General features: G+C 45.0%; 1 protein-coding gene across 1 annotated transcript in view; it reads left to right on the forward strand.

Moving 5' to 3' along the window:
• Positions 1 to 593: 593 nt before the first annotated feature.
• The window catches only part of LOC128301667 (uncharacterized), a 63079-nt gene continuing 45321 nt past the window's right edge, over positions 594 to 18351 (forward strand). The window contains exon 1 of the mRNA XM_053038255.1: positions 594 to 3201. Within this exon, the coding sequence (XP_052894215.1) occupies positions 1987 to 3201 (1215 nt within the window). The 5' untranslated portion in view covers positions 594 to 1986. The remainder of the gene's footprint in view (positions 3202 to 18351) is intronic.

An 18351-nucleotide genomic window follows, 5' to 3' on the forward strand; every position in this document is an offset into this window, starting at 1 on the left:
CATTATTAGTATCATGGTGGTATCGCTCGGTAACGGTTTGTCACACGTATGGTAATTGTTTTATACGAACAGCAACCGGTGTTGGTTGAACCACGTTAGGTTAGTGTTATGATGCGAACGCGTGTAGAAAGCGAAAAAGGAAAAGCATTAAATTATCTTAAAACGTCCCAACCCTTTGGTGAAAATTCCAAAGGGGTTCAGTTACTTTTTGCTGCTCTTCACTAGGATTTTTGTTAAAAGACTCTGTCAGTCGGCATGCACACCATGGATGTTCTACCCTGCACCGTACCGTAAAGCTATGCTGTGCATGTGTATAGACACTAACCCCTCGAAATTAATCACTAAGCGGTAGTTGAATGTTGTAGGGCCACAAGAGCAAAACTAAATCGATGGAAAACTATTATGTATACTTACTGTAAGCTGCATGCAACGTAGCGGGCTTAATAATACCGGCGAAAGCAGGAAACGTACAACGTAAGATCACGCGCGCGCGCGTGTGTATGTTTGAGAGTTTTTTATTATCGTTTACTCCTAGGGAAAAGCTTTGACTGTGAGTGTGTCTGTTTGGTTTTCTCCGGGCGGAAAACGGAAGAATTACAAAGTACTGTATGTGAAAATTACCAAAACATTCTTCACGTTTAGTCTACTTAAGCGCTCTAACTCTCGCGCGCTCTCTCTCTCTCCCCCTCTCTCTCTCTCTCTCATTCCAATACACCCTTATCCTTATCTTCCGGTGTCCCTCTTTATCACAGCGAAGGGCTTTGAATGGGGGATAATCTTAAGGAGAGGGAGATCGCAAACAGAAGCTTTTCGTGTAACACATCATTCACAAGCCCACTTGTAACAAAGCCCACTCGATAGTCTCTACGGTAGTATATGAACGTCAACTAAGTTATATAGCTAGACAAGCAGCTAGGGGGTGGAGGTGAGCAAGATTTTTTCTTACTCCCGTTTTTTGCGAGTTAAATACGTCACCAAACCGGAACCGGCACAAGGATAGACACGGTAACACAACAACACAACAACAACAGCACACATACGCTAGTGCAAGATACTTAACTCAAATCCCGGCACCTAGTGCACCGATAAGCATTTTTTGATAACTGTCTACAGAGGAAGAAGAACATAGAAAGGAGATACACGATCGAGCGCTCCGCACATTAACAAAAGAAACAAAAAACAACAAAAAGCAGAACGGAAGTTGCATCTGTGTGTGTTTATGTAGCATATGCTCGTTGCGGCAACAATCTTAACGATAAGCGTCATTTGCGTCAGTGTCAAGTAGTAGTACTCGTTTGTAAGTGTCTTGCTGGAGCTAATCAATCGCCAAAAAATAAGGAAAACCGATACCGTCTCACGCTCCATAACGTTGGTGGGTGGCTTTATTGCATATTACCGTGCTCTGTTCTGTATTGCCAGTAGTCGTGTCGCGAGTGCAAGCGAATCGAACGTGTTGCTGTTAGGCGTATAGGTGGCCGTACTTACTGTGCTAGTATCTAACCAAAAAAAAAAAAAGAAAACCGCCCAACAATCATCCCATCTTGATCGTCACACTATCCCACACCTGCTCCCCGATCGCGTTCCTTGACAAGCTGTCAAAAACAAAACAGCTCGAAACGAGACACGTGTCCCACCATCCGATAGTAGGCTAGCAGAAACCAATCTACAGCAGATCGTACGCTTCGTCGATCCGCTGCTCCTGTTTGGCGGGTAGTTTAGCAGCAAATCAACACCAACCGGCTAGCAGTTGCCCAAATTGCCACGAAGCTCTCGCCATCATCGTCACGCGTCGTTATTATTGCTGTTATCATTGTTGTTGTTATCGCTGTTTGTTGTTATTGTTGTGGATGCGACACTGCGCCATCGTTGTCGGCGTCGTTGTCGGTGGCGGTGTTAGCAGCAGTAGCCGTAGCAGTAGCACTACCCCCTACTAAAGCTCCCCCCCCCAGCGGTGCAGTACCGTGCTGGTAAGAACGCAAGCGCAAGATGTATGCAGCAGCAGGTGGCGCCTCGCTGGCGTCACGCCAGGCCCGCAAAAAGCAGGCCCAGCAGAACACGAAAAACAAGGCCACCAATCAGCAGATACTGCGGGAGAAGCTTGCGGCGAAGGCGGCCACGACACCGACGAAGAGTAAACACTTCCACCAGCTGCCGGCGTCCTATCTGCGGGCACCGCACCAGCACCACCGGAAGCTCAGTGCGGGCTACACCAGCATACCCGGCTCGGACCAGCAACATCCGCACCACAAGTTCGGTGACCAGCCGTGCACGTCCTACACCGGCGTACCGGGTGGCCATGGTCATGGGCCGCATCTCGGTGGCCCCGCTGTTCACGCGCACCACCATCATCACCATCATCATGGGGCACCTGGTGGGGTGGCACACCCGTGCCATCTACACGGTGCCGGACCGTCCGGACACCCACCCGCATCGGGGGCGTCCTTTCCACCGATGCCCAAACCCACTGGCTTCCGCGAGTACGACAAGCTGGTGCGGCGCCAGCAGCTTACAAAGTCCGCGACCGCGACACTACCGCTGGTTTCCCAGGCCCAGCAGGATCTTACACCACCGCAAACGCCTACGTTTGGGGACTCGGTGGGCACGGAACCTCACGCCGGTCACCAACACCACCACCACCACCACCACCATCACCATCAGCAGCTGCTGCTTCTGCAGCAACAGCAGCATCCCGCGCACGCTCACTCGCAACAGCATCTCGACAAGATCGGTCTTACGGGTCAGGAAGAGGGTGAGGCCGCACTCACGCAACCACTAACGCTGCAGATACCGAACGATCCGATCATCATTACCCCGGCCACACCGCAGGCAACACCGCCCGGGCGGCTGGGGCTGAAACCGCTCGTGCTGACGGACGACGAGGAAGCGCACCCGCTGACCAGTCCAACGCCCGGTGCACTCGAGCGGAAGTGCAGCGTATACCGGGGCCGGAAGCTAGACCCGTTCGAGGAGCAGTTCTACAATGCGACGACAATAACCAACGCACAGCATCCGCACCATCAGTACCATCCGGACGATGTGTTCTTCCCGCCGGGGACCGGCAGTGTGCCGAATGGGGGTGGTGGTCACTCCACGACCACCACCACACCGGGGCACCAGCAGCTGGCCAAGTGGGACTCCGAGTACTACTGCTGTGAGTGTGACCACCGACAGTACGGTGTGTGTACCTGTGATCAGTTCGAGGTAAGCAAAGCGCATTACGTGCAAAACATGAGCGTTCCCCAAACATCTTCGTAGCAAGTCAGCAGATACTAAGAGGTGAAGTGCTGTAAGTAACTAAAAGAGCTCCATATAAACATCCAGATATACTTTATTGGTTAAAAATTGCGTGAGTTGATGTACGAAAGATCAGCTTCTATTGGATCTTTTTGAACTATTACCACTGTTATAGCTTCCATAAATCGCCCCCGAAATGTCTCACTCAATTCACAGCTTATCGCCATCTTTATCATCGCAATATTGAATATTATGTCTCTTGGGCGACTATTGATCCTCGACACTCGGATACATTGAAGATTCGCGGCGTCTTCACTTTAAACCACCCCCTCCATCTTCGGCCGTAGTAAAAATATCTCATCATCAAATCGGGATATGTTTCTTGGGAAGATATTATACTTACAATCTTTACTGCCATTTCGCTGCCGACCGTTGCGGCACGGCAAGATGCTATCTAAATTCTGCAAAACGATTCCTATCAGCTTGCTGCAACAACAACAAATAAAACGGTGCTCTGAGCATATTCGCACCGAACTCACCGCACCGAAAGTGGAACGCTATCAAAATGATAAATCACAATCGGCTTCCTTTATGCTGGCGTTTATTATACGAACGTATATCGAGAACGGTCGTTTACGGAGTTCTTGTGCACAACACACTATCCCAGTGGAGGTATGCACACGACGTCTATACTGGCACTGGGGGAGAGGGGTGAGGTTAAGATACATTGGAAACAATCTTGCTCGATTCTGGAAGGATCCTCCGGGAAACAGCTTGAAGCGTAACCTGTCTCCCGCCGAACCCATTGTCAGTGCACCCTCCTTCAGGGTGTGGAGGCCGTTTTTATTCGTTAGCGTAAATCAAGCTGCATCCTGTACCGTCCATCGATATATATCTCTCCCAACCGTTGGTGCTACCATTTCTCGTCCGAAATCGATTCGTATCGAGAAATCCCACAACACCCCATCCGCCATTTAAAAACCTCCCCCCCCCCCCCCACTCTCCGTACCAAAAACGATGCATCGTGTCGTGGACCGGATCAAGTGGGGTTTTCCGAGTGGTGGTGATCATAATAACAATAATAATAAAAAAAATCGTTTTTCCACTCCGACACCGACTCCGACTCGAACCACTTGCCGAACCGAATGGCAGCGAATGAGAGCACGTAATTGAATGTATTTATGCTCGCATGAAAGCATATTATGTGGTATGTAATAAAGTATCAATACTCGATGGGGTAACGACAAACCGGGACGGGGTATTACGGTGCTAATAGATGACGAGAAATTTCGCACAATGAGAAAAATGAGAAATCGTGAGCTGTCAAAATTGTAGTTTCTCACAAATTTCGCGGGTTTTTAGCCTTCTCACCGTCTAATTGCTGAGAAGTAGTTTAGCATACACAGCCGAGCTGTCAAAACAACTATCTGCATCGAGTTGCATTTGTTTACGTTTGGAAGTGGAAGTGAACAGAACTGCTGAACACTTTGTGAACAAATAAATGCATTAAGACTTACCCATTTCTCTTTATCAAACTTTTCAAAACACTTTTTTGAATACAGTTTTGAGCACTTTACCGCATGCACCGCGTGTTGACGAATGATTGTTTACATAACCGCGTTTCTCAAAAGCGAGAAACTCCTTGTTTGTCAAATTTCGACAAACGCTCATTTCTCAGATTTGCGAAATTTCCCGTACTAAAAAGCTGGATTGTACTAAAATAACATTTCTCATTTTTCTCATTGTGCGAAATTTCTCGTCATCTATTAGCACCGTTACGGGTGGTTACAGCACGATAGGGCAAGCACAAACGGCACTCAATTGAGCGCCCGGGTTGGCGCTTCGTTGATTGAGAGCTTTTGTGTGTGGGAAATGATTTTTCCTTCACTCCCTTTATTTCTCGGTGCTTTCGAAAACCACCACACGGTTTACTGGCGTATAACAATGCCCGTTTTTCGATTCCACAAGGATGGGTGGCTTCGAGGTGCATCTGAAATACGGTTGGTGGGTTCGATTTGCTTGCCCAGTTTGTGAATTGTTGAGGGCGCAGTTTTGTGCTCGTTTAGTTTACGACGCCACATCACGTTCCCGGTTTGTCTGTATGGAGGGGGGGAATTATTTAAGAGCCTTTCGATACAAACCGATATCAAATTCAAGTTGATGCTTTGACCGATTCAAGCCAGTGTTTGAAGGTGCCCTTTTGCAGCGACGGATCAAACGGTACGCGGAGTAGGCGGTCGCCTAGGGCATCGTCGTGTTGGGGGCCCCAAAAACTTTGTGCCCATGTAACCGCCCATTCCGTCCCGGGCCTCCAAGGGGATTGATCCTCCACTGGCCCTTTGAATATTCACTGCAGTGTTTCGTGTTGCAAAATTACATGCAGATTTGGACTGGAAATTTTTCGATCGCAATAATGATTTTATGGTGCAGGGAAATTTATTACTTTGTCTCAACAAATTCTACGTTGAATTTGTGGAATAAGTACAGCCCTAAATTGTCTTCAAACACACAAAAATACAACAAATCGTTCTGCGGTATATTTTCCATGGGACACCCCGTATTTCCTGATGGCATCATCTTAGTTCAACAAGAGTACAAAACGTTTCCAAACAGCTGGTTCTACCACAGCGATAGCTTCCACTTGCATAGTCTCCAAATAACATCATCAACGTAAGTTTGACCATTACCTCAACAAGCACATTGTCATTGTGCATAACCTGCAGGCTAGCACTCCCGTTGATGGCCGAACGGAACGTATAGCAAAGGTACTTATCGGATCGGTTTGCAAAGGTACAACGGAACCGACGGTTGGCTTTGTACCTCACCCTGACCTATCGGCTTCTTCCGGTCTATTACATTATCCCGACCGGGGCTGCTCTGTCTCGTCCGTGTGCATTTCATTGCCGTCCACAAGCAGAACCCCTTTTACAATAGCCTCCATCCTTGTGCTGCGATGCTGGAAATGCTGGCATTCTGACAGAGCGCTTCGTTCTATTGTTCAACCGAAGCGAAAGTTCAAGCTCTTGTGTAACATTTCGAATGTTCTGTCCTCGGTTTTGAACGCTCTTCCCTTGTTACACTGGGAGTTGAATGGCTTTGTGGTTGCGGTTTGCCATCCGCTTGCCCGAACCTCCCCATTCAAAGCCTCCACACCACGAACCAAATCTAATGAAATGGAAAACATTAATGCTCCTTCCAGAGACTGCTTTCCACGCGTTCCGTTCCATTTCATACGGTTACACCCATCCGTGGCGACTGTTTCGTTTAAAGCGCACCGAAAGCGGTACAAAAATCATTGGTAACTTTTTCAATTACGAAACAACGGCGTGCAGTCTGCATCGATCCGCGTCATTATCGCACGCAAGGCGGAAAGCACCTCACGGCCATTGCGGCTTTTTTCACACCGACCGGGGTTTTTTTCCGAGATTTCGATGCAGTTGACACTTCCTTCCTTAGGTGATTGACGAATTCGCGGCCGTTTAGAGAGGGCAGGTCACGAGCACAGAACTTCCGGTGCCAGCGAGATACGAACGTGATTCGGGACGGATCAAATCGAGCGAATGCAAATCTTTCAGACATGCTAACGAGTTGACGCTGAAATGTATCCAGGGGCACACAATATTCCTGTCTGGCGGTGGCTTTTTTGCTCTGCTGACTGATAAACTTTTCAATTTATGTTTACTGAATCAAAGTCTTTCTGAGCGTGGCGTATTTGATGCGTCAAAATATAGAAAGTAAAAAATGGCTGTGCCAAAATATGATTATTTAACGCTTGATGATAACATGATTTACATAAAACATTCCCTGCGTTACGCGCTACGTTGAGTTTGTCATCTGGAATTCAGTTTTCCCGGAACTCTTTTTCACGCAACTCGCAAAGTGAAACAAATGTACACTTAACAATATTCAAAACAGATAGACGCATATTGAAAACAACGCCCAAATGTATCATTAAATGTGCCTTTAGCCAACACCAACAATGGAACTTATTATTAAATTTCTGCTTCACACTTAAAGCTCCTGTCAACTTCAAAGCGAGCGCTTTCAAAAGTGACGATTGCGACAGTCACCCCCCGGTCGGGAATGCCTAGATAGTGATTAATGTTGCTTTAATTACACACACGCGATGGTCAACATTAATCTTCGGTTTGCGTTTCAAAAGCACCGGCCAGCACCGATGATCGACCGTGTCCACGGTCAGCGGTAAACGGTGGTCAGACTTTAGCGTGACCGTGCCAAACCCCGAAGATTGCTCCCTCTCGGCGGGATGTGTGCGGGATGAGCTGCAGGGAAATATTGCACATTCCTACTACAGCTCGTTTCGTGCCGTATTCTTTCCGCTAATGAAGAACAGTGTAAGGACGAATGAAGGTTTTCGCAAAGGTATAAAGGAATGGTGACCGCAAGCTAATAGTGAAGTGACGCCCTGCAGTGACATTAATATTGTTTTAATTAATTTTTGCTGATTCAAACATATTGCGTATTTAACGGGACATTAGTCAAAAGTGTGAATTTGTCTTTTTTTGTGTGTAATCCTTTGATTATTACAGGTTCTGCATAAAAGCTGCTTATATAAAAGCATGCTTATATAATTCATTTACAGCAATTGGAAAATTTGTTTATTATTTTATTCACCATCCCAAAACTAAGAGGTAATTTTGATGAAAATCGTCGAGTAAATAACCAAAATTATAATTGAAAGACGAGTTTGGTTATAAAGTCTTACTACAAAATGATACAGAAATGAATAACCCAGCGGTCTACAGGCCTTGAACGTTAAACAAATGTCTACTCGCTCATTGAACTACGAGCTTGGCTCAGCTGTCAAACTAACGTAATGTGTGTAGCAATCAAGCTAAATTTTAAACAGTTTGATACTTTCAATGTGTATCAATTAATCTTTACATAAAAATAGTCATGACATTCGAACAGTTCGAACATGAACAAACTGGCTTGTTTTTCATTCAGCAAAATTGTTCAACGAACAAATTTTCAATACGATTTGACGTTTCTTGTTCGATGTTCAGTACCTGTCGAAAACCGAGTAATACAGATCACCTTTACATTACAACGTACTTTAGTTTAATCTGACGAGAAATGATACAATTTAAGCGACCATTTTGTAAAACGAAACACAATTCTAACCTTTTAAAACATTGTTCCTTATTGTAAGGTTTGTAGATGTGAATTTCTCCCCCGAATGGTGCCTGTGAATAGTGTGCCACATCGTCATACTCGCCCTGCATCGAGATGGAACTTTATGCTCGCTCGAGACAGCAACAAAATCAACAGAACAGCTCTGACTGCAGTACATCCACCCAGACTCGAACAGCGCCCGTTGTTCGGCTATCTTTTATTTTCTCTCCACTTTCGACCAGTTTCCTGTTTCGTTATTTATTTCTCTTTTTTTCCCCCACTTGCTCGGTAAGCTCGAACCTTGCTCTAGTTTCGCACAGCGTGTGCCGCACGATCAGTGCCGACCGACGGCCTTCTCCCAGACTGCGAAACCAAAGTCCATCAAAATCTCCATTCAATGCGCAGACAAACAACAAATAGTGAAGCATCCTCCAAACGGGGGGAGGGGAAAAAAAAGAAAGTCATATAAAATATGGAAACGTTTCACTCAACGCTTCACTTCAGCATCGAAGCTGTCCACGGCAGTGCGCCATCATGCTGATCACACTGGCAACAGCACGAATTCATCCAACTGCAGCATTGGCAGCGTACTACAGTTGTCAAAGAAATGAAATACAGCGCACCCGACCCCTTCATCGTTCCTCGGTCGGTGCTGGAAATCGCGCCCCCCCTGGAACCGTTTTACGGTTTCGGTTTTATGAAGCTCGCAAATGATTGAATTGACGGACGGACTCGAATGGCGACCGGCGACAACAACAGGAACTACACGGTTCGACACCAGCTGCCCAACGTGTCCTTGCATCGTGTGTGTGTGTGTGTGTGGCCTTCGCCGCGTGCAAGCGAGAAGCTAACCCGCCACACATCTTTCCCTCGCATGTGACATAATGGCAAACAATTGCTCGTAAGCTTGTAGCAAACACACGCGACACACGCATCCCGCTACGGCATTTACTCACACCAACAACACTCCACCGCAAATGGCCCTTGAATGGTGTGTGAAACAGTACAATTAATATACACGAACTGTGGCCACTTTCGTACACTTTTTCCCAGCATTTTTCACCAACACGCGACAAAATGAAACGTGGTGACAACAACAACAACAACAACGGCAAGAAGAAAAAAACCCACACCCGAAGGAGATCGCGCTTTTTGTGTTCTTCTCCCTCTATTGTTCCGGCCGCACCGTGACAGCACGACACGCCATAACGCAACGCGTATGCATGTCGGTAGTTGTTTTATGATTATTGCACACTTTCACCATGTCACACACCGACGGATATGGGAGTCCCGGTTTCCCTTTTGGTCTTCTTGCTATCGCCCTTTTGCATCGGCTCACTGCGCGGAATGTAAAGAGCAGCATTGGAAAGCCACAAGCACATCCATCACAAAGCACAAAAGCGGACGCGTCACACCATGCCTTTGACCTGCTTGGGGTGTTGAAGAATGAATGAAGAAATTTCAGAAAAAAATCATCCCCCCCCCCCACACACACACACACACCCAATTTGTGTCGTGCCTTCAGTATGAGTGATGGCGAAACAGTCCAGCTACTCCCACGGCTGCTTCCGGGTGCAAAGCTGCATAACTAAAGCATCCCATGCAGCAGTCTCGGGGTTTTTGCGTTCCTTTCGACTGGCGACAACCGATCCTCCCGGGCTTTGCGTCTGTTTCTGCGGCCCCATTTGCAGATCCGAACGACAAATCTTGTGCACTTTGGCAGTGTGTGCCGCTCGGGTCCCCTTAGGACGAGGCGTTGCCCCTGATACGGCGAGGTGCAAATCACGTGATAGCTACATTTCACTTGCAAATTTGCAACTTGCCGTGTGGTTTCGTTCCGTCCCTGGAACGTTCCCAAAATTGATTTCGATGGATTGAAGTCGGGAAAGTGTTCCTTTTTTTATCCCGCGCGTTGTGTGCATGCAGCAAAAAGCGAAACGTGCTGCAACTTCGGAGCAATATCGTTGATGTTTTTCTTTTTTTATCCCCCCGCATAACCTGGTTTATCGAATGGGGAAACTCCCCAGTTTTTTTTGTTGTATGGTTGAACTCTAGTTGGGATTTTGCTGGAGCTTGCTTTGGTTTTATCGCATTCAAAGTATCAAAAAGTGTCAATTGAATTGAGTACTGATGGGGAATATTGATGTTGCGCTGTTATTCATGCTTATCATGATAGCTTAAAACATTTAAACGTCTTTCGCTTCCGTTTGGCTGTTGATGAACTGTTTGTTTGAACAAAAAAAACTATTTCCTCTTTAGGCGATGGAGATAATCAATGCAAAGAATTTAATACCTTACTCGGCTATCTTTTAGAATCAGTAGTTTTTTTAAGGAAATTATTTAAAATTCTTTTTCAATAATAATACAACTTTATGCTACTTTTTTGACATTTACGCAGGATTATAAATAAAAAATAAAATATATATAACAGGATTATTTCGTGGTTTTTTAATATAAAATTCACTTTAACTATTGGATTGGGTATATTTTTGCGAGATTTAAAATGAAACTTTGAATCAGATTTTCATAAACTTCTTGATTCCGATTCGCAAAACTTTATGTTCAGAAAAACTATCAAAACTTTCAAAATACAGAATTTACATACTTGTTCCACAGAGAAATACAATTTAAAAGTAATAAATTGGTCCACGTATATTGACTTTATGTTAACACTACATCATTTCTGTGTTATAATCATGTTTCTTTATGCTGTTTTTCATGGATTATTGAAGCAAGGGCGAAGATTTAATACAACGATTAGTGATATATTACTGCGGGTTCCATTCACACACATGTTTGCTTCAACCTCGTGGTGTGGCGAGAAAAATTTATTAACGCACAAATACTAACAACACAATTTAAAATATTCAAGCTTGCCCTATCCGCTGCAGAAAGATGCTGCTCGGTCGGATGAATATTTAAACTCATTTTCGCAGACACTGTTTTGTCAATATTCCGATTCGGTTAGGCATTTTCACACGGCTCCAATCTGTTACACTCGCCCGCTAATAAAACAATGCGCTCCAATCTCTTGCACGCTCACCACCAAGCAAACCATGCGCCCGGGAACGGGGCCCAGCGAACCGTAACACTCCCATAATCCGGACGTACCCGAAAGCACACCTGCGCCAAAATACCGCCACCCTTTACGGTCGAAGAAAGCCACAGCCTTCTTTATTGGCAAAAGTGGTTCCAAAAATGCGGGCGTACAACACTTTCCTCGTCGCGGCGCACGCGGCTCAAAACTTGCCGCCCGCCTCCCCCCCCCCCCCCCACCCGCAAAACAGCCTCATCATCCTGCGCACGCGGTGGGTGAAAATCGATAAATCACTGCAAAACATTTCCTCCTTTCTACTCGAGCCGGCAACCGATACCACTACAAGCCTTCCCTCCCATATCTTCTTACAGCTCGCCCGAAGTGCTGCTGCTTCCCCGGCTCATATCAAATGCGGCCAGGAGAAATAAATGGGCAAAGAAATGAGAAATGTTCCGATTCAGTTAGGAGCGCAGTTAAAAAAAAAATGAAGCGAGAAACGCGAAATGGGAAAAATGTTCCCTCAAACGCTGCCTGTGTAACCATTACACTTGCACACATACACTCACAGAAAAACACACAGGGATCTGTCAGGAGTGGGCCGCGGACCCGAGACCTGGCAGCACCGCATTGAATACCACCGTCGCACCAGGCGTCGTCGGGAAAGTGTAGCGAAGCTTCAAAACAAGCGCTCAAATTGCACACCAGAGTCCTTCTGCCTCGCACAGTCTTTCTCCTTCCGACCCTTTTCCGACAGATACACATGCATACACATAACGCCCCCGGAGGCAGAGAAAACTTTGGCCACTTGCCCGAAAGACCACGGCACTCAGGGCACAGGTACAAAGAAGGAAGAAGCAAATGGGAAAGCAAAAGGCTGCATGCATCATGCATACACCCGCAAAGTCCTCCCGCATAGCCCTAACCGTGAAGGCCATTCCCGGGACCCAGCACGACGTAATATCTCTCCCGGTGCCGGATGTAGAAACTTCACTCAAATATCAGCACGATATGTGACTGTGATGCGAAATGCAATGGCAGACGCGTCTCAGGACGCGCGTACGGTTTTGAAATGTGCATTTCGAGTGCGGGTTTCGAGGTTGACGGGTGGGTGCGGTGCGGTGGGAACAGATCGGCAAGGCCATTGGGATAAGGGCCGGATGTGGAGACGAGTTTGCCCGGTATCTGGTGCTGCATTCGCAGTAGGTTAAGGTGATCTTGCTCGAGCCGTATTAAAGCGTCGACGCAGTCGCATCCTGACTGCACTTTGCGTTGATAAGTGTATGGAAAACTTTGCAAAGAAATTCATGGACACTTTATTTACTTTCTGCAGTTAATTAGTGTGTAAACTATGTAACAAGCGAATAATTCTCTTTTGAATGCACAAAACAGAAGTAATACGGACTATTTGTGATACTTTTCGGATATTCGATGAAGATGGGGAGTATTAAAAATTACTCTTTAATTCAATTAAGTAATCCGGAGCAATCCAAGTAGTCTGCTTCAGTCCAGAATAATCAAAGCAGTTTGGAGTAGTCTAAAGTAATCTGAGCAATCCAGAGCATCGAGATCAACTCCGTTTTTTAGTGTCGAAACGATATTCGTATATAGCGTTGAAGTCGTAGTTAATTTATGAGTAAACTCCAGCATCACAACATCACTTACATCTCAACTTTGGTGTGTCGTGATAGCTGACTGATTCATTCTTGGGCTATCTGTTGTTAACCAAAAAAAAAAAGCTTAACACAGTGTATCCAAAATTATTTTACGATTATGTTATGTCGAGCCATTAGACTTACTTTTTATTGAAAAATATTTTTCAACATTTCTTTTAAGGTAATTTATCCACCCATAGAGTAAATGTCATTTTATAACAACACAATTTCACGGCTCCCTGTCTGTGCTACCTTTTCTGCCTAATACAAAAATCATCACTTTTGATACTACGGCCACTATTATCCACTACATGATGGATGCACCTAACAGAAATCGAAAACGATTCGTTTCCATCATTTGTAACTGCAAGTACACCGTTGCACTAAAGAACAAAAACTCATACTACCGTAGTTGCTACTATGCCAACGATCAGTTCACACACTGCGAGTAAATGATGGAATTGGACCAGCTCCGAATGGGAGTATTCAGAACGACAACAACAAAAAACTCAAACTTTCACCAAAATCGCACAAACACACACACACCTCATGTGGGAAGCGAGCGCAACGAACAGGGCGTAATTGTATGTAGAAAACGGTATTACATTATGTGAATTGAAAAGCACTAATGCAAACATATTTCCCATCCACTCTTCCTATTCAACCTCGTGTTCGAGATCTTTCTCGCTGCGAACCACTCGCTTGGGGTTTTTTTTTGTTATTCCTCTTCTTCATTCATTTCACCAACCGAAACCCTTTCGAGATGGTACGGTTTGCGCCTGTCATTCAACCTGGACGTGGAAAAATGGGATGAACAAGCCGGCGGTCCATGGGAAACTGTTGCCACCTTGTCATCGTTTGGTAATCCTTGCTCGTGGCGCAATAGAGACGTGATTCAGCGACGGTACGGAACTCCGGGTACGTTACCGACCGGAGAGCGATGCGATTCTGCTAGGCTGCTCGTACAACCGTACCGCCCAAGGTATTAGGACGCTTGACATATGGCACACCAACCTTTAGAAGCGGCCCGTGCTTTTTTTTTTTTTACTTTCGTTCGTCAACTATCACTATGTAGCTGGTGCCGTTAAACCAACCTGCAGATGGATGGTCGGTTTGAGATTGATTAATGTTCTAGTGTTTTGTGTCACTAAAACCATGCGAAAGAGTTTTACCTTTTTCAAATGATTTAAATACTTTTAAATCACTTTTGGCACATGGTTGTTTTAACGGTCGTATTTTTTACAATTTGTCGGTTAGCTTACCTCAAACAAACAAACATTTGTTTTGTCTGGTGTTATAAACGTTTGTTTAGGAAAATGCTGCTGCTTTTATTTTTATCATGCGATTACCCTCAGAATTTTTATTGGATTGAACATTATTAAATATAACAAACAATATTCAACGTTATATTCTAATGATTTGACCTCCAGACGAAAGTAATGCTAAACTAACGCAAAAAGCAACATGTAAGTCCTTTCAAGCATCATTATGTTGTTAAGAAAAATCCATAAAAGAAACTACTAATACCTCGGATAAACGACAACTTTAGCCATCGTATTGAAGTTGTTGGAATATGTTAACTTTTCCCATCGTGTTCCAAGAACCGACAAGGACCAGTCGAATCCCCTTTAATTAAGTCAGCCGCTGAGATAAACCAAAGAGCCTACCCTGGGAAAATACTTACCGCCTTCAGATCTGTTGCTGTACCGATCATGGCTGAAAGTTTTGCAAGCGGCTCCACCGTCAGGCAGTGATTATATTAAATTCGAGATTTTCCTTCTCCTGCGGGTGCGGTATCATTGATATCCAACATCCGAAAATCTAATGAATCCCGTAGAGCACTTGTGCATCGCCGGCAGCAGAAAAAAAGACATTAGTGAGATTAGTTTTCGCCTTCGGAACTACCGATAGGGCTCTGCCAAATAACAACCCTCTTCTTCTTGTGCCTGACGTTCCGAGTATTCGTTAACACCGGGCATCGGCAATCGATAATGTAACAACCGTATTCATTAGGATTAATGCATCCCTACGTGGTGCATTGGAGGAATGATTTCCATTTTTGTTTTCCCTCTTTGCTAACTTAAAATCGTATTCTCTTTCGATAACTTCCAATCCGAACTGATACATTGTAGGTGTATAAATCGGATTGCATAAAAAGCAGGATCTCTGCTTGCCTGTAATACCTCATCACAAACAACTATCGTATGATTAGTGCTGATGCTATCAGCTATATTGAAGGGTAAAGCAGCATGAAAGCATGAAAGAAAAGCTGTTTGTGCTTTCGGTTTGCATCGATTATGCGAAGGAGGAAAGGAAACGTGCATAGAATCAATATTATGAAAGTTTTGGCAGATGGTTTGCGTTTGTAGTACAATATTGAATGGAAATTAGTTTTGCGTGGGAAGAGCAAAACGAACGAACTTTGACGATCATAATTCATGCACACCAGCTTGTCTTTACGAAGCGCAGAAGAGCGTAATTAGGTTTAGTTTTTATTTAATATATTCTTGTGCTGCGTAACGTTTTCTTAGGAAGAATATAGGAGGGTATTTTCAACGTTAAAATTAAGAACTTTAAATATAAACTTTGCGATATTTTTTTATTTCGTTACAACGGCCTTATTTATACCACGTAGCTCGATAGTCAGTTTTTGCTTAAACTATTTTGTTATTTCCCATAAATTTTAAAGAAGCTTAACAACTTAACTTTATAGCATTATTTTGCTTATTTCACTACAATAACCATCTGCAACTAACCATTTGCAACAACTGGAACTAACAATTTGTTTAACCAAATTTACCCAACAAAGACGGTGCAACATCCCAACTCCTGATCAAGTAAACATTACCCGTCATGGAGGCATAAATTACGGACTTGAGCGCCACAAGGCTTTCCGTTTAGCAACCTGTGAGAATGCTGTTTGTTCGGTTGTTTGCTTGGATATTTGCTCAAATCCTATACCTCTTGATGTTCCGGCCTGCTTGCCCCTCGTGGCCTAGTGCCCTCGAGCACTATCAAAACACCAGGGATCAGGGAGAGTGTTTGTTACTTTAACTTATCCAACTTGCTCGAACAAAACGAACGGATTTTCGACTTGGTACAGTTTCAATTTGCCCATCAGCTACTCCCTGCCCCGGGGGTCTCGAAAACGCTGCCTCGACGATGTCGTCCGACCAGCAGGGAGAAGATGCGTTAGGGCAATCCCGACAGAAGGGAAGGGGGCATTCCGGTTTTCCTAACTATCTTACCACCGAGCACGGCGCAAACAAATGATTCTTCCGACATTATCCCTGGCACCAGTTGGTATTTCGCAGTGTTCGTGGTTTAAATATCCTCTCCACCACGGTTAGGGCCACGGTACCAGATCCTTAAATGCGCAAACAAGCTTACCACGGGGCGGAACGCTGTAAACAAACTGTTTTTCTGTTCCCACACGGTGGAAATGGCCACGGTTCGGCATCCCGTGTGCCACGCCGGTCCCTCGTGTGGCGCACAATGCAATTTATCATTTTTTGGCTTACTGACTCGAGCCACTTACGGCCAATGGATGTTCCATCCAGAATCCAAGCCGCGTGTGTAGGAGATGATAAATTCAGTTGGGTTTTTTTTTTTTTGTTACTGTTATCTTCCTCCCTCTGGTACAGCTTTGGCACCCGGTGAATGTGAGTACTTCTTGTGACGATGGAGGCGCCTGGTGCCTGGTTCGCCTGGTGTGAAAACTCCGTTAGCACCATTCCGTGCTTTTCCTTGCACGACCACACAAAGCACACATCTTCAACCGGTTTATGGAAAAGCACCAGAATGAGGTATTTCAAACTATTTTTGAACTGGTTGTCACCATTTACCACGGTCTTCTTTACGCGGTCTCGCCTGAACAACAGTGAACACAGCTCAAATGGGGATTAGTGTGATACCGGCAAAGGACATGATACGATACATGCATATGGAGACTCACATATTTTGCATATGAAAGCTTAACATATTTACATCGTTTTTTTCGCCTGTGAAGAGCACTGTAAGAATAATAAAAACATAAATTAAATCCAGAAATCCTTTATTATGCTCTATATGTTATGCTACCGATAAGTAACTATTATATACAGTAATTTTTAATTGAAAGTCATGTCACTAATAATTTCCCGCAGACTACATTCAATTCGAAACAAGAACAAATCCCAGTTCACCTGTTCAATTCCAAAAGGGGATCTTTTAAAAAGCGTTGCCAGAATGAACTTTTGCGACAAATCCTGTAAACGCTTTGACAAACATTATTGCCCATGATAGGACCTTTTCCCAGCCCTATTCCTTTCCTGCCGTACGAGATGAAGACTTGTTCCTTTCCCTGGTCACATCTAAATCTCAATTTACAATTTACCCATTTACGTGGTACGGTCTCTTGAGGTTGCTGTTTCCAAGCGTTCCCAACAAAGCCGAGATTATAAGCTTTTACCAATAAGGGCCTGCCTGCGGTCCGGTCTCGGCCGGCTTCGTTCACACTCTTGTAAATATTTATAGAATTAAGCTCAATGTCACCTTTGCCGAGGGTTTGCAACTGGTGCCGTGGTTGTTCACGGTGGGTTGAAAATTTCCCTGCCCCAAACAAAGCTGAGTGGCCTAAACTGGAAAATGGGAAAAATAAATTTTCAAATCTATCGGGCACCCGGTCCATAGTGTTCAGTGCCCGATTTACACCATCAGGCTCGAAACACTTCATTTCCTTTCGAACGTTCGATTTTTGCTGACACAGCACACTGTTTGACCGTAACGTACTCGTATCTAGTTTCGTTCGTTCGTACCCGTTTGTTTGCCTCTTCCACCGGGGTACGTTTGCAATGCAATGCTTTTCATTTTCTTACCTCAAACTGCCAGTGCACCAGGTATACTCCATTCGACTTCTTGGTAATGGTCCAACACTAACCGTTGTCGTCAATCTGTTATCATTTCCATCATCAGCTATCGTCATCGTCATCATCATCATCATCGCCGTCGTCTTTGCTTCGAATTCCAAGAATTCCTGGAGCACCGTGCACCGAGCATGGAACCTAGTCACGTTTCAACCGAGTTTCGATGTACTGTTTCGCAAATGGTGGCAAAAATTGGGAGCCTATCTCAAGACCGGATGCAGCACCTTTGCCCTTACCGGTCGCGCTATCCGGGAGGAAAACTGCAACATGCAGCAGGGACCAACAGCAACGGACTATCGTGCTGGCAACACAACAACACACTGAGTGCTACATCAAAAATTTTCCCGGCAAGCAAAATCGTTCGTATTGCAAGCGTGAAGGAACAAAG

This window comes from Anopheles moucheti, chromosome 3 (assembly GCF_943734755.1).
Source record: "Anopheles moucheti chromosome 3, idAnoMoucSN_F20_07, whole genome shotgun sequence".
NCBI classification, from domain to species: Eukaryota; Metazoa; Arthropoda; class Insecta; order Diptera; family Culicidae; genus Anopheles; species Anopheles moucheti.